The sequence below is a fragment of the Aythya marila genome (genome assembly GCF_965140915.1).
Source record: "Aythya marila genome assembly, chromosome: 7".
In the NCBI taxonomy this organism is placed as follows: Eukaryota; Metazoa; Chordata; class Aves; order Anseriformes; family Anatidae; genus Aythya; species Aythya marila.
The window spans coordinates 22,426,287-22,454,084 of NC_139048.1; the positions used below are offsets into that span (position 1 = coordinate 22,426,287).

At 44.6% G+C, this 27,798-nt stretch overlaps 1 protein-coding gene and 1 long non-coding RNA gene across 2 annotated transcripts; one reads left to right on the forward strand and one right to left on the reverse strand.

The window, feature by feature from the left end:
* Nucleotides 1-1,679: 1,679 nt before the first annotated feature.
* LOC309880136 (uncharacterized protein) lies at nt 1,680-27,558 on the reverse strand. Its single transcript, XM_082764664.1, has 6 exons — nt 27,401-27,558; nt 26,866-27,083; nt 25,525-25,716; nt 5,023-5,230; nt 3,675-3,895; nt 1,680-2,172 (listed from the first exon to the last, which is right to left on the reverse strand). The coding sequence occupies exons 1-6, from the start codon at nt 27,550-27,552 to the stop codon at nt 1,946-1,948; spliced, it is 1,218 nt and encodes a 405-aa protein (XP_082620790.1). The 5' UTR covers nt 27,553-27,558; the 3' UTR covers nt 1,680-1,945.
* On the forward strand, nt 5,997-9,162 carry LOC309880026. The gene is made up of 3 exons (XR_014317883.1): nt 5,997-6,454; nt 7,200-7,331; nt 9,126-9,162. It is a non-coding gene; the product is annotated as an uncharacterized lncRNA (long non-coding RNA).
* Nucleotides 27,559-27,798: the final 240 nt, after the last annotated feature.

Below are 27,798 nucleotides of genomic sequence, written 5' to 3' on the forward strand. Positions count from 1 at the left end.
GCGGCAGCGCCGCGGCTGCGGGGAGGCGGCCGGGGCCCGGCCTCTGCCGGCTGGGGCTGGGGCTGGGACTGGGGGCCGGGGGCCGGGGGCCGGGGGCCGGGGGCCGGGGCCGGGCACGGTCCTGCTGCTGCTGCTGAGGGAGGCGGGGGGACTCCTGCGGGTGGGAAGCGTGAGGAAAGGAGGGGCTGGGGCTGGGGGCACCTATGCAGCCTGATCTGTGTCTGGGGGTGGTGTCCACTCCTTCTGCAAAGTGAAGCCTTTTTTTATTATTATTATTTTTATTTTTTTTGAGTTAATTGTGATGCACATATTGCACTTGGATTTGGGTTCGAAGTACGCTCTTAAGATGACCATTCCTATGCACTGTGCCTTTGTCGACCTTGTAGAGCAGCCCTGGAGCTCACGAGCAGGTTTCTTTATGCAGGGAACTGAAGCAAGGCTGTGCTCCAGTGCTGCTCTGCTGCTGCCCAGGGATATTCAATCCACGGGACTCGTCCAGAACAAACCCTCCTGAGATCCCCTCAGCGTGAGAACCAGGTCTGCAGTGCCAAAAGTGCTGCTTCGTGTTCTTGCTCCCATTGCGTGGTCTACATAGCAGATGTAGATGCTGCTAGAGACTTTTAAAAGGCACTGAGTTGTCCATCAGGAAGGCAGAAATCTGCCTTTCAGACAGCACTGGGAATGGCAAGGCATGTTTTCCCTTGTTGCTCAGCTGCTCTTGAGCAGCCGGTTCGCCATGGTGGGCAGTATTCATGCCTCTGCCTTCCCAAGTGTGGTACCGGGAATGCAAACAACTGCCATCCCCGAGCTGGCTTTGTGCTCTGAACGTTTGTCCACTGGGAACCGAGAGCCAGATGTGCCTCTCATAGTTTCCAGGCAGCACTGATCCATCAGATGACAGTAGCTATTGAGCACTCCTATGGTGGCCCAGAGACACAAAGATGAAAGTCTGGCGCCTGTCAGCACCTCCCTTGCTGTTCCTGTGTCCCTTCAGTTTTCACTTGAGTCCCCTCACAAAAGCAAATGCCACAGAACACGATGTTGCAATGCTAATGGCCTTTATTTCTGAGAAAGAAAATCATGAGTTTTATGATGTTGAACTGCCAGACAGATTTGGGATCCCTTGAACTTTGTTGTCAAATTCCTTCCTGCACCCACTCCCACTGCCTATGTGGCTGTTCGGAGCCTCAGCTTGGAACCCACTTTCCTCTTCAGAAGCATTTTCCACAGCACCTCCAGGATGAATTTTACTAGGGAAGATGAAGAGGATTTGAGTGCCCTCTTGAACAAAGATTTTTTCATGAAAGAAAAAAACAATGATTATTTGATGAACAGTCAAAAGGAAATCACTGTAAATAGACTTGGAATCATTTCTTTAAGAGTGGCTTGTGTTGTATCCCAGCTGCTCTGCCTCTAAGCAGCCTCTTTACCCCCAACTCAGGGGCTCCACCAGTTGTAAAAGCAAGAATTAACTAGTGCCAGATTCAAGTCTCAAAATATAAACCATTTTAGATACGGAAAGCAAAAGGGGTGGGGGGAGGCTGATTCATAAGAAAACTTCTGAGCATTATTGTAGCATAAATAATATGGCATCTTTCACCTCAAATAGCCTAACACTTCATAAAGTGATATGAGCTTCACTCGTTGCTGAAATGCAGCTATTTCTGAAGTGGAACCTGATATCTTTTTTTTTTTTTTTTTCCTTAAACCAGCAGAGCAATGTTTTAAGGTGGAGAGTGAAGGATACAATACACAATCAACTGTAAGTATAATCTAGGATGGTGTTGCGAAATGGGAAGATCAAGTAAAATGTACTTTTACTAATGACATGCATTCTAGTGTATCTTAAACTTACATCCTTAGTTTGCAATTGTAATACATTTGAAAGAGATTTAGGAAACTCAAGTAATGTTTTGTCTTCTTTCTTTCTTTTAGGAATGCTTTCTTACAACTCTTTGCCAGCAGATTCTCTGTTTCCTTTCCTCTCTTCATTTAATTTAATGTCCAAGTCTCGGAGCTGGCTGAGGAACCCTGTGTTTGGGCAGATGTTTCTGTGAGAACCCACTGTTTTCAGAGCATCCACGAGTGTCATGTTTTTGTGGATCATCAAAAAGGCAAGCACTAAGGATGCAGAGCGGCTTACCCCCATGGCACAATGCACGAACACTTTACCTGCAGAAAGAAGAGACACGAGGTGAGCAGGCTTTAGCATTTCTAAAGTGAAGGGAATACAGAGAGGACAAAAACTACAAGACATGAGTTGGCAAAGTAGCTGTGGTGTTCAGTGGGTACTCATTTTTTTGCAGATTGCCTAAGATTGTGCTATAGATCACAGCTGAAGTGGTATTTTGTACTGAGTATACGCATCTAGCTTAGGCCTTTCAGTAGTTAGCAAAGAGAAGAATACCATTTACACAGCTTATCTTGATGTTCAATAGCACTGGAAAGAATGGACATAAGCACTGAAGGTAGATACTGGAAATGGAGCATTATGAATGTTCTTCCCTGACCAAAGTTAGTGCATGATGGACTTTTTTTATGTAAGATTTCAAGAGCGCTGTGGAGAGGTGGAAGACTAAACACCCCCATACTGACATGTATTTCAAAAAGTTGTTGCGAAGTTATACATAGTTCAAGAGCCTCATGTTTGCATTATCCCTCTGCAGGCTGCATAGCTCCTGGGTGCTTTTTGGGCTGACAAAGCAGTGCGTGGGGGATCTGCTGGCCACTACCCTGCGGGAGAGGCCTCCAGTCCCATGAGGAGCTCTCACCATACAGGAGAGCAGGGCTGAGGAACCTAGGATGGCTTCTCTGCTCCCAAACCAGTTCTCATCCAAATTTTCTGGGTTCTCAGATATTTGTTCCCAGATTAAAATAGCCAAAACTTTCTGTGGAAGGAGACGCTTTCTGTGACAGAACTCATTAGTGTAACTTTTTGTGGAAAAAGGAACAGTTTTGGCAGAAAATTTTGGTCCAGCCCAGACTGTGATCATTGACAAGTCCCATAAACTCTGTAGGACAGTCTGCCTATAAAAACGGGCTTGTAATTTACTGTATCTCAGCAGCCCAGTGTGAGCTATAACTAGGGATTTAATAAAGCACTCCAGCGAAAGCAGCAAGATCTCACAGCCAGAGTCGGAGCAAGCTCTGGAACAAATGGAAATTATGATAACTAGGCCCTAATCCAAACTCTGCTGACAAAAATTCAGCAGGCTGCAGGTCAGGCTCGTAGTTTGCGACTTAGTTCATTAACTTGTGCTGCTTCTCTAGCTTAATAGACAGCCTGGACCAGGCTCCGGTTGTGTGAAGCACTTTGGCACGTGCAGCCTGTCAGCCAGTGCTCCCAGGTGCCAGCAGGGAGCAGGCACAGAGCTGCCTCGTGGTGCGGGGCATGAGCCTCCAGGCTGCAGCCCTGGCCAGGGTGCTGGGGGCACAGACATGGCAAGCAGGCCCTCGGACTTTGCCAGGAGGCAATTTCTGCAGGGTGGGCATGGGGCTGCCAGCCCTAGCTGGCAGCCACCTCATCGTGGCCACCTCCTCATGTGCTATGGAGCAGCAACCCCATCTCCTGTCCTGGCCATGCTCTGCGTGTGCTTTCGCAAGCCCTATTAGTACAATGGGAGGCCCCATTGGCTCGTGTTGAAGCTTCATCCCAAACCTTTCCTCTCTCTTACCTCCTGAAGTGTTTAAGGCTTTGCCTATGAAATTGGCAGCGTCGTAGAAGAAGATACTTAAATCAAAGGAAGGATCATCAAATGCTTCTACTCCGAAGTACTCTATTTGCAGATCTTTGTAATATCTGGCTCCCGTGTTGATACTGTATGGTCCATCTGCTGCATTAAGGATGTGAGTAATGTTGAGGCTTTGAAGAGTAGTTTTGCACCTCGCAGCCCACCTGTTGAAAGATGCGGAGGGTTCATTGGCAGCATGCCTAACATTCTGCTAAAATATAGTGGTTTAACGTTGGTGCCTGCTCCCTCTAGGGAAGGATGCAGGAAATGCAGCTTGCTTACAGCACATGTGAAGAAGCACATAGCAAATGAAAAATGTGGTGTGGTGGTATGGAGAGCAGCGTGAGTACAGGCTTGCCTGTGGGATACTGGTAGCTGAGCAAATACTTCCCAGCAGTTAGCCCCTGGGAACACTGCTTACTGTATAGAATGGTCAAGATTTTACTTCAAATACTTGTTTAATGAGATCTGCAGCTAATCTCTCACTTGTCGTGTGCGTGGGTGGCAAGGGCGAGAACCCTCCCAGATGCAGCACCTTGTTCCTGGTTTGGACACGAAGTGGCTCTGTCATGCTCACCAGCCAGGTTCTCCCCTTTTCCAGCCATAAACTAGGACTGAAGTTATTCCATAAAGCTGTGCTCCTTAACTGATGTATATATAAAGAGGAGGAGAAAGGGTTGGTAAACATGAGCTGTTGTTATGCCCATCTGATGATCTATGTAATTTGCAGTAATCTAAATAGAATGAAACAGCACTAAATAGAAGTAGTCACGAGTATGAGGTATTTACATGAAAATTCCTGCTTAATATTTTCAGTTTTACCGCCTTTGAAAAGAAGTTTGGATTTGGACTGCCAAAATCCTTACTGCAAATTTTATTTGGGTCCTTGTCCATCTGGCTCCTGATCCTGCTGCTCCTGTATTTGAGTAGAAGGCTACTGTGGCCTTGTCTGCTGCCTGAGAGCTCAGTTCCCGGGGTAGATAATGCTTCTCACAGTTGACACTAATTTGGGACGGGTTCTTTCTAGACTTCTGTCTAGAATACAAATAATTATTACCCTGCCAAAGTCTGCTGTGGTTCACAGAATGCAGAAAAAACAACTCAGACTATAAATTACCCTTTTGTCTGTCATGTTTTTCATGACATTCAAAGTCCTTGTGTTATCAGTTTTGGAAGCTTGTGTTGTAAAAACATTCCTGCAGACCCAACAGCTGGTCCCCAGTGCACCACATCCCTTCCCTCTCCTCCCAGGGACTGATAACAGCTTAATAATAGGACCATATGTTCTTACGCATCTCCCAGGTAAATATTTGGCCAGACTTGGTCCACGTGATTATCCGACCCTCCTCTGAACCAAATCAGCCGCTGGAGGTCTGCTAGCGCTGGTGTTTCATAGGAATCTGGGCTCCCTGCACTGCTGGTTGGGGAAGAGTCATCTCTGGTGTGAGGCATCTTGCTCCTCTCTTGCACACACTCGGTTTGTCTCAGAGACAGCTTTTCTGAAATGAATTAAGAGGAAATTTTCATACAGAAATAATATTCCCTAGGAAGCAGTCCTGTTCATTACCCTCCAAATAGCATTACATTATTATAACTGGTGTGTGCAGTAGGGCCTGCAGGTGTTGCTGAAAGCATCCAGAGAGCAGGATTGACTCTGTGGTATGACTCTACAGCATGTAATTCATCCCCTGAGAAGGCTGCAGCATAAGACGATATGATTTAATTTCTTGTCAAGTAACGCTGTTGAAAAAGAACGTCCTGTGCCACCCGAACACAACATTGACTGAAACTCATAGGTGCAGGTATTATTGCTGTTACTGTAGCTCTGATGAGTGTAATACAGGAAAGCTCCAGCACTTTGTGTTGGAGAGTGTTTGTGCACACTTGCTTCTTGCTACTTAAAACTGGAAGTTTTTGAAAGAATGAATCATTGGACTGACTTAAACTCACAAGGCTTCTAGGGCCAGGGTGGAAATCTTAGGATGTGTATATAAGACATATTCATATGGTGTATATGTATAAATACATAAAATGTATGTGTGTAGAGTTATTCTTTCATTTATATGGATGTATTTATATACATACATGCAGATCTACATGCACACATACAGTTATGTATGTATGTGTGCATATAGGTAGAAACAGAGAGAATTTTAACTAGTTTTCTGTATATCTCAGGTGAATGTCCCTGAACACTCATCTATACCAGTATACTTATGTCTGTCTGTCTCAGTCTCTCTTCTGGGAGCTGTTCCACTTTGTATAAATAAGGCGATAGCTATTTTGTCTCCAGAGAGAGGCTGTGTCTCTCATCTGAAAGGTAGGGCATTTACCTGGGATGTGAGGAAAAAGAGCATATAAATTTTGGAAAATTATGAGGCTGAAAGTTCTGGCTTTGTTGCCATTAAGAATCCCAACTAGGACTGTTTTGCTCCCTTACAGAGCCTGCAGTAGATCCTGTGCCCCTTTTACAACATTGTTTGCTGTTTTAGACCCAGGAGGCTCAGTCCAGCCCGAAGCGGAACTCTATCAAGAGCAAGAGTTCAAAGGCATCCAAGGAGGCCCTTCTCTGAGACTTTAGGAGCATTCCCCTGCCAGGATCTCATTATCTGGAATTGCTGTTCTCGCCTCCAGAGAACATTGATGAGCTTTGTTTGGTTGCTTGTTGGTATTAAAGCCATTATCAATGTGGGAGCCACATGAGAACTTGTTCCCAAAGTGAGGTGGGTGGCCTGTGTTTATTTTGCGAAAGGTTATGTGTCCAGAATAGATCTTTGGAAGTCATCTAGTCTGTCCCCTGCCCCACAGCAGCAGCAGCTAGATGGATGCTGTTCCAAAAGCCCAACAACAACTTTGTCCGAACAGGCAAGTGTGTTATTTTAAACAGCGTAGGCTGATGAGAGGCATAAGCAGAAAGCAAAAGAGGATATCTTGTTGCTTATGGAAAAAAAGTAGTTCAGATGATGCAAGGCATATTATTGATCACACCACATATATTCCCATGACCTCAGACTAAATTTGTTTTCCCTACTCCCCTCTCCCTCCTCCTCCCCACAAATGTTAAGAGCAGCTACAGCTTTTTGTACATTCCAATAAAAAGGAAGTCTCCCTGGGGTAACTACTTAATAAGCAAAATATGACAAGCACAGTAAAAATGGTGGGGGAGATGGAAAAAAGTTAACTGGTTTTTACCTTTAATGATGAAGGAAAAGAACTACATATGAGTAACTCAGGAAAGTAAAGAAGGAATAGGGAAAAAAAGCCTACAAATTTTTCAGGGCATATAACACCAAGAGCTTTAGTAAAGGAATATGTTGTGTGCTCCCAGCACAGATTAGCATGAAGAATAGCACAGAAAAAGATAATGTGCATTGCCTTACATGTTACACTGCCTTGCAGAAGTCATGCCCTGTGCTTGAGAGCTACTGCCAGCATTGTTGTGATCTCTTTGTATTTTCACTGATACAGAACATTAAGCTGGAGCAGTAGGAGGAAATCAAGAGGTCCTACATCTGGAGATTCAGAAGACCATGGACTAATTTCCAAGGAGCATGTATGACTCTCAGACGCTGCAGATGTTAAAAAGCTGAAGTTGTGGAGGTAAGCAGATGGCTCCTAAACTTTCATTTGTCGTAGCTCCCCATTGCTTTAAGCTCCTGTTTAATCTGTCAGGTTGTTACGGTAATGGAGATGATTTGCAGGGAGAGGGGAAGAGGTGGCATCGCTAGGCCTCTTGTTCAAGACCTGACTTTGGGGAGATTCTCTTGGCCTGGTAGAACTGAGATCTCTTGGTGATGGTGAAACTTAACAGGCGTCTCCAGCCGTTGCAGCCAGCAAGGTGCTTTGCAACAGAGTTCCCTTTCATTCAGCAATCCTCTTCCCAAAAAGCGCGTCAGCGTTACTTGCTTCCAGTGACTAATAGCAGACAAGTGAGCTCCTCATCTCAACGTGCAGCACAGCTCCTCCCAGCCATGCCGCTCCGCTCTGCTCCGTGCTGGCCTTGAAATTGAATGACTCCGCGGGGCCTTCAGGATAAGCTTGTAAATAACTATATCAGATGATTGGACTAATGAGGAAGGTAATATGAAATTTTTAATTGAAGACCAGGGATTTTGCTGAGGGTTTTCTCCCCACCCCCTTCTACTTCAAGATACTGCAAAGTTAGCAGAAGTGCTGCCACTGATCACGTTACTCTACGCACTTCCCCCTCTGGGTGGCTCGCAGAAGCTGCTCTAGCTGGAAACAGTGACTGCAGGATGGCACAATCCTTCGTATCAGGAAGAAAAATCAGTCTTACAAGGTCACTAGCACTTTCTGCAGAGACCTAGTCCATGCAAGCTAGGGAGCATTGTACTTCTTCCCTCCCTTCCCTTTTTCTTCTTCCCACTGTACTAGAAAAATTGCCATTTTCTATGCAAGATAATTTTTTTTTCTGGCAAAGAAAAAAAATGCACAGCCCCCGCTGACTAGAATTGTCCAAAGCATTTAACAGATTTGTGTTGGACTTGCAGATTCCAGTCTTATAAAACTAAGCAAATTCCTGGGGGGGGGGAAGAGGAAATATTCCAGTATTGAAGGGGTTAAAATAGTTCATTTTCATATTTCAAGAAAAAAAAAAAGTCCAATTCCATTTTTTCTATTAAGAATTATTTTTTGTTTTGGAGTTTTAATTTATCATTGCATAAAATCTTTTAAAGTATGAAAACAAGATGAAGTGGCTTGTTCCTGGTTGAGAAAAACACATTTTGTGCAACTAAACATTCACACAGACTAATTGAGCAGCCTTCACGTTCACTTCTGTGATGGGGAAGGCCTGCTGCCATTTTGCCATGGTTGCTTCCACGTCTCCTAAAGCCAGAACTGAGCTGCAGAGAGGCTGAACATCTCTCTGAAGTCCCAAGAGGAGCCCGTGGCAGGGCAGCAGCTGAGCCCCAGGCCCTGCCCTAACCACCTTCATGTTATCTTTCCTCTGTCTCTTGTGCTAGCATTTCTCAGCTGGCCTGGCTCTGCCTGTGGCAGTGATGACAGCCTGGATGGGGACAGGTGTCTTTCAGTAACAAGGTCTTACATTAGGTGGTTGGTAGCCTCTGGCACTGCAGAGCACTGGCTTTGGGTGGACATTTGGTTACCACAATAGCACAAGCACTAGATAACAGTAACATGACACAGAAGGCTCCAGCAGCCAAATATCCTAAACTCCCTGAAACAAAAACCAACAGACGAAATGGTGCAAAATACTAGAGAACGAGATCAGAATATAATTTGCATGAAAAACAAACAAAAAAGGCATGATGATACATTTTTAAATTGTTCTCTACCCTGTTTTTTCTTCTCTTTTTCTCTGACCAGGCATCCCTACACACATCTTTTACACTCCTTGTGCTTTTCTCTCAGGTAGTGCTTAACACTATGGCTCTTTGTCCTCCTGATGGAAAAATCCAGATGGAAAGAAGCGTGGTTCACAGGGAAATGATCGTGTAAGTTGAATTAATCTTTCAGATACTGTAATGTGAAACCTGATCTTCTTTTTTGTTAAGAAGACCCAATCTGTGTCTCCACATTTTGGCCAGAATCCGATGCTAAGAGAACCCAGGAGTCTCCTGAGGTAGAGCTGAAAGCCTCATGCACAGAAACAGGCGCATTTAAAAGCAATAGCAGAGTTAAAACAGCCAGATGGGAACCTAGCAGGCAACTGAGGGGGGAAACTCTCTGTTTTCCTTGCAAGCCTACAGGGGCTTGTTTGCAGGAATTAGAATCTCTCACCAGCAGTTCGCTGCAGCTCTAATACCAAGTGGTATTGAAAATGAGAAGCAGGTTACGGCTGATGGTTTAAATGAGGAACCTATGGGAATTTTGAAATGAGATCCTGGACTCGTCTCAGTATAGACCGCGCACATGGCAGAGCAATATTGCTTTCTTGGCTGACTGCATCATATATTATGGCCTTTTATTTTGCCCACGTTCAAACAGCGGGGAGCAGCAGAAGTTCATTGCTCCTGCTTGCTCCTTAAACCCTGATCTGCCTCACCAGAGGCAGTGCCCCTGCCTCGTGGAAAGCAGAATCAGTCCCTCAGCCCCCGTGCGGGTATGTGTTCAATGCAGCACTGTATTAATGCCATTTCCATTATTCTGGAGTGAAGAGAAAAGCAGAATGTACAATTAAAGCTCTGTTGGCTTTTTTTTTTTTTTTTTTTTTTTTTTTTTTTTTTTTAAGAGAATTTACTGCTCGGGAAAGATGCCAGATTGAGGGCTCTGGCAAATGCAGCCCTCGCTTTAAGCATTGCACTGGGGAGGAGTGGGGCGCAGCCCTGCCAGCCACCCGGTGCTGCAGGTGTCTCCAGCCCTGCGCTGCAGCAGCGCTTTGCTGGCTGGGGAGAACCCGAGCTCTAACACCTCTTCCCCACCCCATCTCTGCCCAATGCCTCCATTCACGCCTGGTGTCTGTGGTGGGGCCCAGTGGCTCCTCCAAAGCGGGCTGGAAGAGACCAGCTTTTGCTCGCGAGGCGCCAGAGCTGGGCTGAGGGGCAACTGATCTGCACGTGTTGTCCCAAGACCGTATCTTTCCATGGGGAGAGAACCTCGGTGGTGCCCCCAGCCCCGTCCTGCCTCCCCCAGCCCTCCCCTGTCAGAGCCAGCAGCCCTGGAGGTGGCAGCTCCTCGTGCCCAGGCTTGTGCTGCAGCAAGGGATGGAGAAATGGGGCGTCCTCGCTGCTTGCAGTGACAGGCCCTGGCTGTGGCAGGAGGGCAGCTTTGACAGCTGCAGCTTCCACATTCAAAGGAGAAACAACGAAAAAAAAAAAAAAAAAAAGCATTACCTTAGCAGCTGGCATCTGTGAGCTATTCAGTACGCCATCCCCAGCAAGACAGCGCTGCCCTCCACAGGCTCCTACCATAATTTCCGACTCAGCTGTAGATACCTGTCAAGCCTAGGGTGATGCTCTCCCCTTTGGCTCTCTTCTGGGGCACTCCTGTCCAGGGCACAAATGCTAGGATATAGATTTAAAAAACAAAAAAAGGAAAACCACATCCTACTGTTTCTCTCGACACATCTTGACCTGCTTCTTGCTTCTCCCTGAATTAAAATAGCTGTAGTTTTAAGTCCCACCGCCAGCAGTCATAACTGTGCTGTAGCCGGGAGAGCAGCAGCCCGCCATGCAGATAACTGTTTCTAATAGTGGAAACTTCGCCCTCATCTTATGTAAGGCCAGGAGTGGAGCAAAGCGGCTGCGGCTTGTGACGTGCTCGGGCTAAAAGCTTCCTGGGGCAGCCCGTGCCCCGAGGGCAGAGGAGCTCCAGCCAAAGCAAGAAAAGCAGAGTGACCTTGATATTGATAACAGCTCAGTGAGCACTGCCAGCCCCACGCTGAGGTGTCATCGGTGTCACAGGCTGTCCATAGGTGAAAGTTACAGGCACAGTGTGTGCCCATCTGACACAAATGATGTCGAACAGACCAGATTCTGAGAGGGGGAAGGAAAAAAAGCCTGGCAAGCTTCAGGAAAGACAAACAAGGATGTTAATATATTGCTATTAAAACAGGCTCTGAAGCAGTTGCCCTTCTGCAGGCAGTATGGATTTGTATGACTGTGGATTAAAGATTTTTTTTTTTCTCCTCGATTTACTCCTCAAATGATTTTTGTCTGACTGCTGCTGTCAATACAAAATTGACGACGCTGTCAAGCTTGCAAGATTTCAGAGTATTTGAAGGCACGAGTGAAGGTTTTTGATATTCCTCAGTCACTTGGCACTGGTATCTTTGAGCTGCCTGTCTCTCCCTACATTTCTAATGTCAGCAGCAAAGTGCTTTCCCTTGCCTTCCTTGCCTTGCCTGAAAGGGTACATATGAGAAAGACATCTTTTTATAAAGTTGACAAAGCTGTACAAACTCTTTGCAGTAGAATAAAGAGCAAAGAGACTTCAAAACTCCACACTTGAAGATCTATTTTGGCACTTACATTTTTTTCAGGGAAATTGTAGAGTTCTCGAGGGATGCTCTCAGCTTTGTTGGGGTGAAGTTGAACATCTTTCCTTTAGATTTTTAATTGCTGACTTTAAACGGATGATTTGTTTTTTGATTAAGCGATGCCCAACGGATCTGCCCCATGCCCAAGACATGATGTTGATGTTGATGCCCCCTGAGTCTTGCAGTGTCGGGCAGGGCAGGGGCAAAGGTGGTTATGCTCCAGCAAGTTTGGGGAGTTGCTTGTGCTTTTTCCCACCTATATTTCATCAGGTTTTATGCCGTTGTTTTTGCAATGCTGGTTCTTGGTGATGCTTCGCATGGGCTGTAGGTCAATGCCACAGCTGGTAGGGTGGGGAGGGAGGGTGAGCCCCAGCAAAGTGCAGCCCCGTGGCTCCCAAGGGACCAAGCACAGGTAGCCAGGAGGGGAGCAGCCTTGCTGGAGGTTGTCCTTGCCGGAGGCGATTTGTAATAGATGCTTTGGGAAAAGGCTGCAAATTTCAGTCCATTTTCCCAAAGCAAATCCCAGTGCCTCCAGCACCACCCTGGGAAGGCCGTCCTCTGCCTGAGAAAGTCACTGTGAGCAGGAATATGTTAAGGATTGTGAGCTCCTCAGGTACAGTGGTAATGGGAGCCATCCCTGCGCTATAAATAGCATTAACATCCTTTCTCTCTGGTGCCTGGCATCCAAAGCAGACATTTTTGCTGGTGCTAGTGAAAAAGAACAAAGCTTTGAAATGCTCTTATTTATGTGCTCTTTGCAGGCTGGAATTTTGTGAGTAGCTTTTCTTACTGACTCTGAATTTTGAGTTCATTTTAAGGTGAAATATTGGATTTTTTGTTTAGGATTTTTTTCATTTTTTATTACCATATGTTATTTTCATATCTTTAGTAAAACTGTGTGAGAAGAGCTATCGTGAAAAGAGACAGGGGATCAAGACTAGCTATTTACAAGGGACTTCTGCGTGACTGAAGGAAAAGCCAATTTAACAAACAAACAAACAAACAAACAAAAAACAACCCACAGGAACCATAATTTAACCTTATATGCTTTCTTAACAAAATATTGAAAGTGGTTTATTTTAGAATTAAGAAAATCACATAAGGTGTTTTGGCATGATTTGTGGTGTTTACATTGGGAGATCAGAAAGAAATAATTGTTGCAGTAGAAGGAAAATCCTTGCATGCCTATCAGACAAGGAAACAAAGATGTCTTTTGTCAAGGAACTCCAAAGACCCAGGAGCAAAACTGGCAAAAGGGACTTCTCTTCAAAATACTGATTGTATTTTCTATAAAGTCCTGTTATAAAACTGCAAAGCCTCATGTGCCATGCAACTCCCCTTTGCTTTCTGGGCAGTGAAGAAGCAGCAGGCCTACAAAGCAGACATTTTGCTGTGGGATAACCACAGGAACACTGCTACTAGATCAGCTGGTAGAGCTGGAGGAGTTAGGTAAGCCTTCAAATATACAAGGGCTATGTTTTTTTTTTCACTTATGCTAACTACTGTAATAACACACTACCTTTAGTGACAACCTTTGCCTTAGACCAGTACAGCAGCACTGCTGCGATTGAAACACTGTTTTTCTTTCATTTTGCCAGAAGATGGCAGAAGAAAGCAATCTTGGATGTTTTAAAGTAGTGTATTTATGGCTTTTAGAGAGAGCGGTTACTGTTGTACAAGAAAATGCTGTGGTTGGATGGGAGAAAAATGTGAAAGGTACTCGATTAATTAAATTGGTATTGACCTGAGCAAATACATCAAACGATCTACACTGTATCGTTTCCTATGCAGGTTTTCTGTATGAGAAAAGCATGTAACAGTGTTCAATTTTGCCTAGGCACAGTGCAGTTTGGCCTGGATTTGCTCCAGTGGCAAAATCTGTTGTAACAAACCAGGCTCCAAAGATAAAGAAACCTTGCAGAAGTTGTTGGGCATCAGTCCGAGTTAACAGGCCGTTACTCCTCAGGGAGTTATTTCCAAATGACAGCCCAGCACAGACCCTGGGGCCACCACTCCCCACCAGGTGCCCCCACAGCCCAGGCGCCCACAATTGTTGTGTCTCATAACCAACTGGAAACGTTAGATGGAGCCTGCTGCTGACTTGAGTTTAGTTCACGTCAGAATTGGGCGTCAAGATAATTTATCAGTGGCATTTGTGGTTCATCCAACACAGGGAAAAGCATCCCAACCAGGCAAGTCACACCGCAAACCCAGCAGCAGCAGGCCCATGCCATAACCTTGCCATCTAGCCAGGGCCTGGTGGTGGGAGAGCCCTCTGCCAGAGCCAGCTTTCCATCTCTTGCTCTTCCTTTTTTTTGTTCTTCTTTTTGCAGGCTTTTCCTTTTCCTTCCTTCCTTCTTCTTTTTTTTTTTTTTTTCCTCACAGCCTGAGCTAATCTCTGGAGCTGATGGAGGCAAGGTGCTTGCTGGGTGCAGAGGGGAGCAATTAGGGAGTTTTGTAATGGGACCAGACCTTCCATTCATAATTAAAAGCATCATAAAGTTTAGGAAGTAGTTAATCTGTGGAAGGCCAAAAGCTGGAGGCGATGCAGCGGAAGAATCACTCCTACATCGTCCAGCTACTTATGCTCTCTTCCCCTAGACACTGCTCTGGGCTGATGGAGAACGATCAGCTAACCAGACCTTCAGGTCTAACCTGCCTTGGCACCTTTTCCATGTGTCTTATGAAAGAGGTGTCTACAATACCCATTACTAACTATTGAATTATATAACATGGGCACTAAACGTACCACATCTGCTTCCCAGGCTGTGAGGAACATTTATCACTATGAAGGAAGATTCATTTCTTAGCACCATCAAGGAGGAGGATGACAAAGGATTGGGAGTGGAGAAGGAAAAGAAAAATGTTTAAAAGCAACTTTCAACTGTTGTGGTGATGAGGAAAAACAGCTGAAGACATAGATGCCTTTCACCTGGACGGCAACACCCTCGCCCAATGAGATGATGCTAAGACACATCCCAGTGCCCTCCTCCCTCAGGATTCTGATCCTAGTTGGCTTTTTAAGGTGTCATTCCTTATATTGTTCTGTTTGGTAAAAGGACTTTGTTCCCAGGTTGGTTATGTGCTTAGCAGCAGGAATCAGCTTCACCTTGTGAGGAAAGCAAGTGATTGAAGCTCTGTGGCTGCTGGCAACACCACAAGCGCACTGACAGCATCCAGAACCCTTCTTTTGTCCACCTCAGTCACAGGGTCCCACCTGCTGTTTGGAAGTGGATTAAGCCTTACTGAAAATGAGTAAGCTTAACAGAGCACAAAATGACTTTGAATCTGCCTCATCTAGAACGTCCTTCAACCTGGGTCCTTTTGCTACACTTCAAACAACTGATCATCTCAATCAAAGCTCCCTCCAGGATATGCTGAATCCTCTTCTGGAGACAAGGTGAGCAAACACATACCCCTTACATGTTGAGGTTTTAGTAGATGTGGGTATATGGGAAAACAACACTGTAGACGCCTCTTTCCCTTCTATGCTTAAAAGAAAAATCCTCCTCTGACCCTCCTTTTAGCATTGAAGCATTGACTTCAAATGCTAATTTGAAAGCCCTGGGTGGAAGGGATTTTGCAATGTTTTCTGCTGGGTGAGGTGTATATACCAGAGAAAGAAAGAGCATCCATACAGGTGAGCTCAGAAGGGAGGAAGCTCCTGCAGAGCCAATACAGCCATGGCAGTGGTGCTGAATGAGGTGATGAAGGGGCTGCACACATCTCTGTTCTTCCCCTGCCCATCACTCCTGACCATTGCCCCAAGCAAGGGCTGCAATTTGGGTGGATCGCTCCTAACCTGAAAGGTCAAATCTGGTCTGAAATGCAGGAACCCAGAGCTGGATCAGCTCAGATGAGCCCTTTTCTCTTTTCCTTTTGCTGTCAGATGGAGGAAGGTGGCTAGTGGCTTGCTGACAAAAAGCGTGCTGCAGAGCTGAAGTGCATTGTTGTCATGGCTTACTAAATGCCTGTCCCACTTTCTGCATCCGTGGTGACAGCAGCCTGTATGTGGGCCTGCTTATCATGACTGCCTTGTTTGCTGTGTCTTCCTAAGGTCATAAACAATTGCGATTACCAAATAACCCCATCTCATCCCTCTGTTAGCTTAAGCATCCAGTTGATGAATCGAAAACTGGGTGATGACCGGCAAGGGCTCTGCGGTTAAATACTCAATCTGCCTCTGCTAGCAGAGGTGTTGGCACTGCAGCGCGGCTCTCTTCACACGCACGCAGGCTGCCGTCTGGCCAGTTACAGCTCCTCCGCGCAGGATGCTGTGCCTTGACTTCACAGCTCCTCTGCATGGCTACACACTTTCACAGCACGACCTATTAGCACCAGCCCTCCCTGTTTGCAGAGCGTTGAAAGCATGCCACCTTTTTGGCACAGCAATGTGGTCTGCTACCCCTAGAGGTGGAAAAACAAAACAAAACAAAATAAAAACAATGTGGCCAAAGAGGGAATCCTGAAAAGAGAGCTAAGGTTACGGCTTTCTAAATGTTTATCTTCAGTCTGTATTTGATGTCTGGATAATAAGGTGACTGGGCTCTTACAGCAACTTGAGGCAGGATAAACAACTTGGAGGAAAGCAGTGGTTTTCCTGAGCTGCAGGACAGAGGATGTGCAGGGCCTCTCTCAGCCTTTGCGGCTGACAATTTTGCATGGTGTCTCTTGCAAAACCCTTCAAATCCAAGCTTTAGTTATGGTCTTTACAGCTGCACTTCTTGTTTCTAAAAGAAATGGATCTCCCTCCACACTGTTTGAATTTTCTCACACTGCTTTGGTTCACTCATTGTTTTCCTGAGTTTAGCTGTCTGTGAAAACAATAGAGGAAAAAAATAAAATTATCTAAGACTTTTTTCTTATATGGGGGAAAGAGTTTTCAAAGGCAGAGGAGGGAGTCTATCAGGCTGTGCACCTAAGTACTATTTATGCCCTTGAATACATTTCACTCACAGTGCTTAATTGGTCTGTGAAAAACCATTGCCAGAAGAAGGAACTGACCGTTTTTATAGAGGGATCAATAACAAAAACACTCAGTGGTATTTTTCTAGAAATTAAAAATATAATAAAATAGAATTAAGAATTATGCAAAGAATATGTTTCAGGGCATAAACCAGCCTCTCCAGAAACTATGCAAATTCAGTTGGTGAAAACAACAGCAGCCACAACGAAATGAGTTGTATACGAAGAACTGAGATCTCAAATGTGATATTATGCAGAAGGTAAAGAGACTGTACTAGATAAGTAACAGCTCACTGTGTTATCAAGGGTGCACTTTGATTTTGATGAATGTTAAAAGAACCTTTAGCCTTGAAAATAAAGAGGATAATTTCTCTCTAGGCAATGGCTGCTCATGAAAGTCATAAAATAAGAGCACTGGAGCCCTAATTTTATAGTGCTTTTTAAATGATTTTCAAATGGTCCAGCTGCTTTGTGCCACAATAACACGAGGCAGAGATATTTATGCCGGCGATAACAAGCATGCATCAGCCTGCCCGAGCTGCTCTCCACAGGCAGCCAGCATTAGGTGAAACACATATGGAAAACTGATACTTGCCAATGCGGATTGATCACAATTACACCGTGGTTGGGGTGATCCTGGGAAGCTGCTTTTTCCAACAGACAGCTCGACTGTTTCTCTTGTTTGCGTCTCGCTTGCGGAGCACAGGATGTACGCAGCTGGTGATTCTGCTTCTATTTTGACACTTGAGAACCTGCCAGTTACATACGCCTCCTAGGCCATGCCGTCCTTGGTAGGCACCTCTACACAGAAGAACTAACTCAGCCCTGGGTTGCACCACTGTTTTTTTTGGTGGGAGTTTCACCATGGATTGATTGTCCCCAGCGCTGATGTTCCCAAGTTGCACTGGGTACATTTGTACAGAAATGTATGCACACTGCAAACAAACTCAGTGCAAATGCTACATAGTTCTGCTGAGATGCTGGAGTTGTCACCTGCAACTTTCCCCAGGTATTTTACTTCTGTCTCTAGGACTTCAGTCTGAAACTGTTTTTCCAGGCTCTGCCCTAAGATAAGAACTACCGCAAGGTGGTGTAGTTTTGCTTGTTAATTTGCATTCATTTCAAAAATCTAATTAGCATTTTATCCTTTCACTCCCCTTTGCTTTGTGAGAAAGCGACAGAAGACAGGCTAACGAGAGAAGCTCTGAGCAAGCAGAGTAGGGTTGAAAGAGCAGTTTCTTTATGAAATATTCCTGTAAAATTAAGGAACTCAGCTCTTTATGTGTTTGCTAGCACTGAAGACACAGCACAGCTTGCTTAAAGAGAATTTTGGTGGGAACAGGGCATTCTGAGAAAAGAGCTAATTTATGGCAATACATTGCTGTAAATCTCAGGTCCATAAAGCTAAGACTGAGCTGGACAGAGGACATGGTGAAATGAAGGTACCTCTGGGAAGTCCTTGGGAACTGAGCATCTATTGTCAGCAGGGTGGGAAAACTCTGTCCCCCATTTGGGTAACTTGTTGTCTGCTGGACTTCCACATTTTCCCCCCTTTTCATTTGATCATCCCAGTGCAGCAAAACAGGTTGCCATTGTTTTAAGTCCAGGGATATTCTTAAAAGTTTTAACTTCAAACGTGGGGCTGCTTTCTCTTGAAGTCAAGTTTTATGAGTCTTCACAAACAGAGGGGACAGCAAACGGGGAGCATATTCTAGAGGTCTATCTAGCACGTCTGTTGTCTTCATTTAACCAAATGTTTGAGTAGTGATTGGGAAAACCCTCTGTCCCCTAAACAGAGAGGAAACATAGGTTTGATGCCAAAGCTTTAGGTCACGTTCCTTTCATCTTTATCTCATATTCAGATTGGCTGTCTGACATTCCTTCCTGTTACTTTGATCTTCTGTTTCATAAGAATTTACATAGGTGTATACCGTATGTATCTTAGTTCAATATCTAAGTCCTGCAGCTGTTTCAGGAACTCTCCTCTTGATTAAATTACTCAGTACTGGATAACTCCTTGGATAGCATTACCCAGAGGAAAGTGATGGAATATCATAAGGTTAAGGTAGCACAAGGGAGACAGATCTGCTTTTTCCATGAATACAGTGAACCAAGATTTTCCTGCAAAATAAAAATGAATACATGTTGTGCTGTTCCAGGCTGCACAGAATAGTGCCATGCTCACAGATTGCATAAGCTGGTACTTCTGCCTTACCCACATCATCTCATTTCTTAGAGATTGAATTTACAGCTGCTGTGATAAAGTACCCTTCAGGGTATTACATTCATCTCTTTCATAAATCAAGAACCACTTTTTGTTACTAGAGATCTGAGTCCAGAAAAATAGGAAAACATATGGCATTAGGCTTTGTAAATGGCCAATTGGCATGTCTTTACAATAGCTGTTTGCGGATTTTGGCTGCTTCTCAAACCAGAAAGTAACATTTTGTGTGTTTTGTATTCTGATGAATCAATACAGAAAAACTCAAACAACAACAGCAACAAAAGTGTTTTTCAACTGGAAATTTGTCCTTCTCCCCACCCACTAAAATACAGCATTGTTCCCATTTCTACTTGCTTACTTTTTTCTCTTCTGTTACAGAAGACACACTCCGGTCATTGTAGTGGGCCATGTGTGATCCTTGACACTGACTTGGATGTAGTTTTGTGGACCACTCCTTATCTTTCAGGATGCTGCTCTCCTCCCTCTTACCATGGAGACAATATCTGTAAGTAGATAATTAGGCTTACCCAGTGGTTGAATGAAGTATAGTTAATGCTTCTGAAGTAACCTGTGATCGCTTAACGAAAGTGCTGTGTTAGAGCAGTGGCTTACCACTGTTTGGCCTTGAGAATGTACTCAGAGGTGGTAGAGAAATGTGTGCCAAGGTGAAAGTCCTCTGCAGTTATTCCATAACAATGCCATTCCTGGCTATGGAATGTTTGGTCCCCTTTGCTTCCCTATGCAAAACGTGCAGCATTCAGTATACAAGGGACACCAAGCCACAGGTCTTTCTTGCTTTGGGCTATGAAGCTGTGGAGAATCGTGTGTGAAAGTATGTGACAAAAAGCAGCTCAACATATCTTATTGCCTTGTAATCTCTTAGTCTGCAGAGTTTAGTGCCTACCACACTTAGAGACTTGCGTAGGAAACTGTAATGTAGTAAAAAGTAAAAGGTGGTGATTTCCAAATATAGTCAAAATAGAAGTAGAAAACGTAGAGTATCCTGCCTATAACTTCCTGTAAACTTAACTAGTATTGCAGGTTCCATTTGACTACAGTCATTGGGAGTTACTGGCCCAAACATCTTATAAAAATTCACTTCATGAGGTAGCTCAGGTCCTCCTACAATTGGACTTGAAGTACAGTGCTGAAATAACACAGTCAGGTTTTAGTAAAGCCTGTAACCCTTTTGCCTCAAACTTTGATTGTGTCACGTTTCTTTGCTGGAGTGGTATTAATCTTGGTAATCTGGCTAAACTCCACTTGTTAAACCTGCCTATTTAAAATTCACTGTCAGGTTTGATTTCTGCAGGATATTTTACATCTTGTGCCCTGAGCTGCTTATTGTGCAGCACTTTTAAAAATATTTTACCTTTCAACCCAAAGGGTCTTGGCCTTGGCCTTTTGTATCAGCAGTGGCTGATGGCAGACAAATATTTAATAATCAGTTTGTTGACCACTTCAAAGTCCTCCAGGATGAAAGACATCATGTAAAGTCAGCCATGCCTACTTTATTTATAGTGTATATTATATAATGTTATAGTGTGTAGTATATAATGAATTATTGAACCCATTTAAAGAGGCCTCCCATCAAAATTCTGATAAAGTCGTAAGGAAAAATGTCTTATAGAATACAGCTTTAATTCTAGATTGATCTTTAATTGCCTGGTAGCTCCTGAGGAGCTGCACATAACTGCTTCCACAGGAACAAGCAGTGACAGTTTGTGGTACTGCTTTGGGTTATTTGGCACGAGCTGTGGCACAAGTCCTGATGCTGGCACAAGTTTGCTCAATTGCTGAAACAATCAACATTCTGTCAGAAATTTCAACTGAAAATCAGCTTATAATACAAACAGCAAATATTAGAGTACTTCATTATTAATATTTGAAAATCGCTGTTCTTTAATCACCAAATTGAGAAAGTGAAAAAAAATCATAGTTCAATTTTAAGGCCACTCAGAATCATGATTCTGCCTTGTGGTCTACATGTTAAACACTGCACCATTTAGGAAATGTATTTTTTTCTTATTATTTTTAAAATAATACAAATGAATAAAGATAATTTTGATCCTCTTCTTAATCCATTTTAGTGTGTTTTGAAGGTTCTTCTTTAATGGGCAGTCATTTTGCTTTCTTCTGTGCTAATCTTACATCTATTTTAAGGCAACTAAATTTAACAACGCTAACTAAATAAAACAGCATATGTTAACAAGCACTACATTCCTCAGCCCTTCAGCCTCAAATAGCACTTATGTATTGCCCATGTGGAGCTCAGGCCACTCGTCACCCACGTGCTTCAATTCCACCTTGCAGCTGCTCAAAATACTTTGCGATTCCTGGGCAGAGGGAGCGCAGCTCGAAGCGTTCCTGGGTGGCTGGGTCCGACCAACTCCAGGCATTGGCCCCTTGTTGGTGGCCATGCACAAATGTAGGCAGTGGAGAGCCTGCTGCTGCAGAGCCAGCAGGGGGTGCCTTGCTGGAGTGTGCTCTTCACTTGATGTTCCCAAGCAGGTGGCTGTCTCTAAATGTGGTACACGCATGGATGCCTCCCAAGATGAGCTCCGTGTTGCATCCCCGATGGAATGGGAACAGCCACAGGAAAACAAAACCAAAACCAGATAAACCAAAAAACACCTCCCCCCAGAAGCAGTAGTGCTGTGCTTGCCAGCACAGAGCTCTCCCCATGAAAGAAATGTCAATGAATGCAGCCAAGACACAGTCCCCAGTGCCTCATGCTACCCAGTTCTAATAATAAGCTACTGGGAAACAGGGGACAGCTCATCTTAAGGGCGAGTTCAAAATAAAGACCAGGAGAGCAGCTGTCCTGGGCCTCACCACAGTCCATCGAGTTTGACTGTGGCTGTAAGCTGAGACTCACAGAAAATGAGACCAGGCAAGTATGAGATATACTGCTTTCTAATACTGTCCCAGCTTCCAGCTGGCTGCAGCTCAGGAGCTTCCAAGTCTGGTCACAGTTTCTGTGTATTTGGTAACCCTGAAGGGATTGCTGTTCCTTAAATGTTCCCAGTTACTCCTTGAATTTTTGTAGGCTTCTACTCCCTGCAGCATCCTGGGGCAAGGCATCACACAGCACACCTAACCCCCTTCCTCCAGTTCCCAGCTTGGCTTCTGCTGACTTTATCTGTTACCTTCAGCTCTTCTACTTGAGAATAAGGGAAACTTCCACTGGAATTCTGCATGCCTCCCTTCAGGGGATGCTGTGATTTTGTAACTGCTTTAAACTGATTTAGGTCCCTTTCACCATGCCCTCTGCTCACAGACACCCACCCACAGCCTCCGTTGAGCTGGCACTGAGCCTCATGACCTACTTGGTAAGGTGGATCAGGAATTGCGTTTAGCTGAAAATTGCTTTCAAAAACCAAAAAACTTTGTTTCAGGAGCGTGCATCTGAGCCTGGGCAGGAAGTCCAGTGTGCCTGTTTGCTTCAGGGGAGATGGAAGGTAAGCAGCTCCTCGTCAGGCTGGGTGCCCAGCATTGACGGTTCCTTCAGGGTCATGGGAAACTACAGGGGCACCTTGGGTGAGCCTGGGTGCTTTGGTTCAGCAGGTTCAGCTTATCTTCAGCTACCGAAGCATCTTCCCAAGTGGGATTCTCCCTCAATGAGGAGTTAATGTTCAGTGCCTTTAGTCTCCTGCATCGTGCAGCCCCTGTTGTCGTGTGCATATTCTAAACAAAGTGCCACTGGTGAGGCAGTGTTTTGCTTTTATTTTGGCTCCTCAGCTTAACTTGCCAAACCAATATTCAAAATACAAGTTTTTTGGCTGATAGAGGAAAACAGGGAAGTACTAATGTTGTGTCACATCACGACCTGAGCTATGGATAATCTAAGGGACTGGTGAGGTCTCTTTTCCTCCTAGCAAGTCAAAGCAGTGTTTGCTGTTTCAAGAAGTTACAGGACTAATTTACATATGTTGATGGGAATCTTTTTCCCTGTGCAGAGCTGGAGCCAAAGGTGCACAGTATATAAAGAAGGGAGCAATATTGCCGGCAGGAAATTTAGGCAACACAACCTCTGCAGATTAAAAACACTTCTGTGATTTGCCACTGCCCTTGAAAAGAGTTTCTAACTATTTTTTTCTATCCGCTGGGGTAAGTAAGTCTTGCTGTACAAAATCACTACCGTGTCCCTGATGGAATGGATGCTATACTGGCTCAATTTCGGTCTACAATTCTGTACCCCTTGTGAAACAAAACTCTCAAAGGAGGAGTAGTATCTAAGAGAGCAGGTACTAATTTACAACAAGAGCAGCTTTCACAGCTGTGGCTTTGTGGGACAGATGTTCAGGGGCATGCAAAGCATTATCCTGATGGGAGGTTCCATCAATCTTGCTCACACGTGTCTAATTTTGCCCAGCCTAAAGCCATTAAGATGCATTATTTCACTCACATCAATTCCAGACTTTTCAGTGCCATGTCTTCAAAAGGCTTCAAGACTGAAATCTACTGTAATGTGAATGAAGTATAAATTACAATGAAATATTAACTCATGTAAATCCTTATTAATGCTAATGGAGATCTTCAAAGCAAACCCAGCTCCTCCTCCACTGCTCTGCTACTTTGTGAGGTATAAAGATTGTGCTAGCACTGTTGGGTTTTAAATGTGATTTTCTATTTGATCTTTTTATGTTACAAAATTTTCTCTTTGTTGCCAGTGGAGCTCTTTGGCAAGATTTAGGAAAATCTGAACAGACAGTCAAATAGACCTCTAAAAGGATCTTAAATATGCTTATTTTGCTGTGTGTACATTGAAATAGGGATTTCTACATTCCCATAAGCACTAGGCCAAATCAGTATCTGTGTCTCAGCCTGTCCAAGAATTAAGGGTGATAGAGGTCTGGGAAGGAAGAACAACAACCCACAAGTCACCACCATTTAAGTTTTGTAATAACTTTGCAAGCCGTCTCCAACAGAGAGAAAATGATCAGGCCTGATGCTTCAAGCAAGCAGAAATGTATTTACTCAATCTGGCAGAGAAAGTTTATAAGGTCATCTAATCAATAAATCAACCTAGTAACAAAGGGCAAAAATAGATTTGATTATTGCTTCATGGTTCACCACAAGGTAACAAGGTAATTTTCAGGGAGAATGGTAGCATGAATTTCAAATGCAGTTTCTGTATTAAAAATCGTGTTGGTTTAAGTAACTGATTAACTGGTCATAGGAAAAGTGACAACCTCTAGACAACCTAAAACTAATTTGTATCAATTAAGCCAAGTTATTTATTTAAGCTAACTCAGTTCCCTGCTGAATTTAGAAAATAGCAATGTAAGATGGGCCTAAATCAAATTAAGGGCATGCAGGCAGGCAGGGAGTCTGTCAGTCTGGTTTTTTAGGCTTATTTTAAGTTGAAGCTTTGAAATCTGGAACATAGACAAGATACCACATTCAGGTGTCAGCACCCTTACACAGAGATGGATGGAAAGCAATACTTGGATTTCCTGGATCTTTGACACTTCCTTTCTCTGGACTAATCCTTTGTGAAGGAAGAGGCCAGAGAGAGCAGATAATATTTAGGCTTAAACCTGAGAAGTTGAAAGGAACAGGATAAAGGCAGGAGGACGGGCAGAGGAGGAAGATGTTCTTGCTCAGGTTCAAGCTGCTGGTGTGCAGGAGGAGTTGCTGGCCATGGAGCTCAGCAATTCCCTTGCAGACTGAGGGGTAAGGAGCAGAGAGATGGTGCAAAATAAACAATTCACATATTAAACCAAAAATTACTCCTTATACATGTCTTTTATGGATTTAACATCCACAGGCCCTTAGCACAATCTGCATTTATTGTGGGCAAGAGCTTGGAAACAAAGTGGGGAACAGGCAAACACATGCCAGTAGCTCCTCAGTAATGACGAATGCCCGGGTTCCTACCTGATGTTAAACCAAAAATGATTCAAAGCCACTTACACAAAACTGACGAATTTACACTTAAAAAATACCTTGAAAATCTGTCTTCTTTTTCAATGTCTTCAATATAGTACATAATATACAGTATCTTGTTGAAAAACATATTTACACAAGAAAAGGCTCGTGGGTTTGCTGACCCTGAGACTGCATACGGAGCTGCGCAGAGGAAGTTTATTCTGCTGGTGTGGGCGTTCAGGCTGCCGCAGCTTTGTGTGGCACTGCAACACTGAGGAGACTGGCAGAAGAGGAAGGTGTCTGCAGCAGTGCTTGGGCTTCTGACCAATTGCACTCATCACATCACCAGGCCTGCAGCACGACAAGCTTTTCATATGAAAACTACAACCAAACTGAAGGTCATTTTACACTCTTTAGTAAAGGGGACTCAAACATACTGTACCGCTAGATGCAATTATTGAACTTGTCTCTGGTATTAGCACAAGTGGGGAACAACCTCAGTCCATCCTAACTGCTCCAGGGGAGTCATCTGGTAGTACCACGCTGGGCGCAGGAACTCTGCAGCATGTGGTACTTATGGGGCAGTGCTCGTCTACGAGGAACTGAGCCGCCAAAATTGATCCATTGGCAGTTCTGTTGTTTTTTTTTTTCTTTGATGGGTTCCATAACTCTTCATTCTTTCAGTATGCACTGATCACGGGAAGTATTGTAGGCACATTGATTATGAAGGCTGAAAAACTGAATGCAAAAGGATTTGCCCTTTCAGCAGCCCTTCTTTTGCCGTAGCTGAACATCCAGATTTCGCAGGTGTTTCAGAAAGCCACGATTGGGTGAAATCCATCGATGTTCCTTCACTGTTTTGATGGCTTCAATCAATGGGAGGTGGTGATTTATCATGAGATATGCTAGGACTAGGGAAGCTGACCTGCTTACTCCAACTGCACAATGTACCAAAATTTTAGCTGGTCAAAAAAGGGGAAAAAAAAAAAAGGCAAATTATAACCATAAAGGTGAAGTAGCACAGAGGATGAAGTTGAATTTAAAGGGAAGACAAACCCCTCCTGTATTCTCCAGCGTGGTCAGAGCAACACGGCAAACAATTTATTTTCTACCCTTTCAATAGACCACATGAACTGCTAACAGTAAAGTCTAATTTGTAACTGTTCCAGCAACTTGAATGAGCAGTGCCATGAGGTCACAACCTGATTTCAGAAACACTGGTAAATCAAAGAAAACCCTGTGGAAGCACTGATGTTGTTCTGTTGTGAACAAGAGGAAAACCAGACCCATTGCTTTCAGAAGGGCTCACTAAGGTGAAGAAGAATGCTACAATATGGCCTGAAAGGATGGCACTAACACATTAGCCACCAAGAAAAACGACTGGCCTAGTACTATTGCATAATAAGGCAATTTGCTGTGGCTGTATTTCTTTTTTGAAGGCAGAGTGTGTGAGACAGACTGAGGTAGATCCATTAATGCCAGTTTACTCATGCTAAGGAATAATCTTTTATGTAATAGATGCTAATTAGTATTTTATAGCACCAGTGCCAAGACGTTCAATCTCTTGTGCAACGTGTCATAAATCTCCTTGGGTAAAGGTGCATCTCCTGCTAAGGCGCATGCTCTGCAGGCCCTATTCACACAGGGTGAACATCTGCAGCGTATGGGCCTCTTCACATGTCATGTAGCTGGAGAAATCAGGACTTTTGACTCTATTCATGTGTTCTTACAAATACAGTTACCACAAGAGGATCTCAGAAGACTAGACCAGATAAAACTGTGTCCATATCAAATGTGTGTTTTTTTCTTTTCCTTGTTTGAATAAGCCTTTCTTTCCAGATATTTTTCCCTCTCCTCCTTCTCCTCTTCTCCTCAGTCTCTCTTGTTCACTGTCCATCCTTTTTCTCACGTCAACTTTTTGCAGTCTTCCTTGATCTTTGGGACCAAGCTAGAGCTACACATGTGCTCAGCACACCCTCCCCTCACCACCCACCAGGCAGGTGACCAGCAGTCCGCATGCTGACTCGTCCACCACTGAGCTTGTGGACCTGACCAGTTAGTTACAAGAGGCTGCCAACACATCTAAACTGTGAACAGTGATAATTTCATACCTCCTGGCGTGTTCAAGGCTTTGTGGATAAATTCTGCCGCAGAGTAAAAGAACTGGCTTATATCAAAGCTGGGGAGGTCGTGGGCTGGTACACCATAATAATCAATGGTAGCTCCGTAATAGTCCTGGCCTCCGTGGCTGTATGCTGTGCCGTGGGCAGCGTTTAAAACATGGGTAACACCCATCTTCCACAGAATAAATCTGTTGTGAGCTGTTACTCTGAGGAAAAGGCCAACACAAACAAATCAAGATGGGTACAGAGATATTCAGAGGGCAGGAACAGTCCTGCGATTGCATCTCCCAAGCCATGTGTTGGCACATAAGCCAGCACATTGTTCCCGAGGGTTAACAAAGAAGCAAGTACCCACTTAATCATTATTTTATCTCAGAAACTTTGCTGTCTGCAGTCTAAATGACATTAGTCAGCAAAACCAAGAGCTACTTAATGCCTGACCGATTAGGGATAATAACAGACTGAAGAGACAGAGTGTACAGCGTGGCGTTAGAGCAAAGTCAGTCCGTGCAGCTTTACTTACAGGTCTCCCAAGAAGAGATTAGGCCATACTTCGTCAACGTGGTTACAGGAGGGCCGCCCGGTACTGAGGAGCTGCTCCAGTTCTTTGAGGGAGGGGACGTCTCCCGTGCATGGCTCGAGGCCCGGGGGGCCCAGCGCCTCTGCCCCGGACATGCGAGAGCCAGGGCGAGACCCACTCCCGGCAGCCAGAGGCACCGAGCTGGGCGCTGGGGAGCTGCCAGCACCCGTAGCAGTCACGGGGCACCAGGAGATGGGCTGGGGCAGGTGCTGGGCCGCAGCTCCTGACACTATGCCCACGCTGCAACATCCCCAAGCCCCCTCCCCAGGGCTTGGCCTGGTAGGCACGGGCAGTAGAAACAGACGCCTGAACCTAATCGTGCCTTGCTGGTTCCAGTCTGC

What these genes read in the sequence shown, in the direction of transcription:
- LOC309880136 (XM_082764664.1), bottom strand. Translation starts at nt 27,552, where the DNA reads ATGTCCGGGGCAGAGGCGCTGGGCCCCCCGGGCCTCGAGCCATGCACG. An exon ending in AATATTTACCTGGGAGATGC is followed by an intron (nt 3,896 to 5,022) that starts GTAAGAACATAT and finishes ATCTTTCAACAG; the next exon opens with GTGGGCTGCGAGGTGCAAAA. An exon ending in AGCCTTAAACACTTCAGGAG is followed by an intron (nt 2,173 to 3,674) that starts GTAAGAGAGAGG and finishes TTCTTTCTGCAG; the next exon opens with GTAAAGTGTTCGTGCATTGT.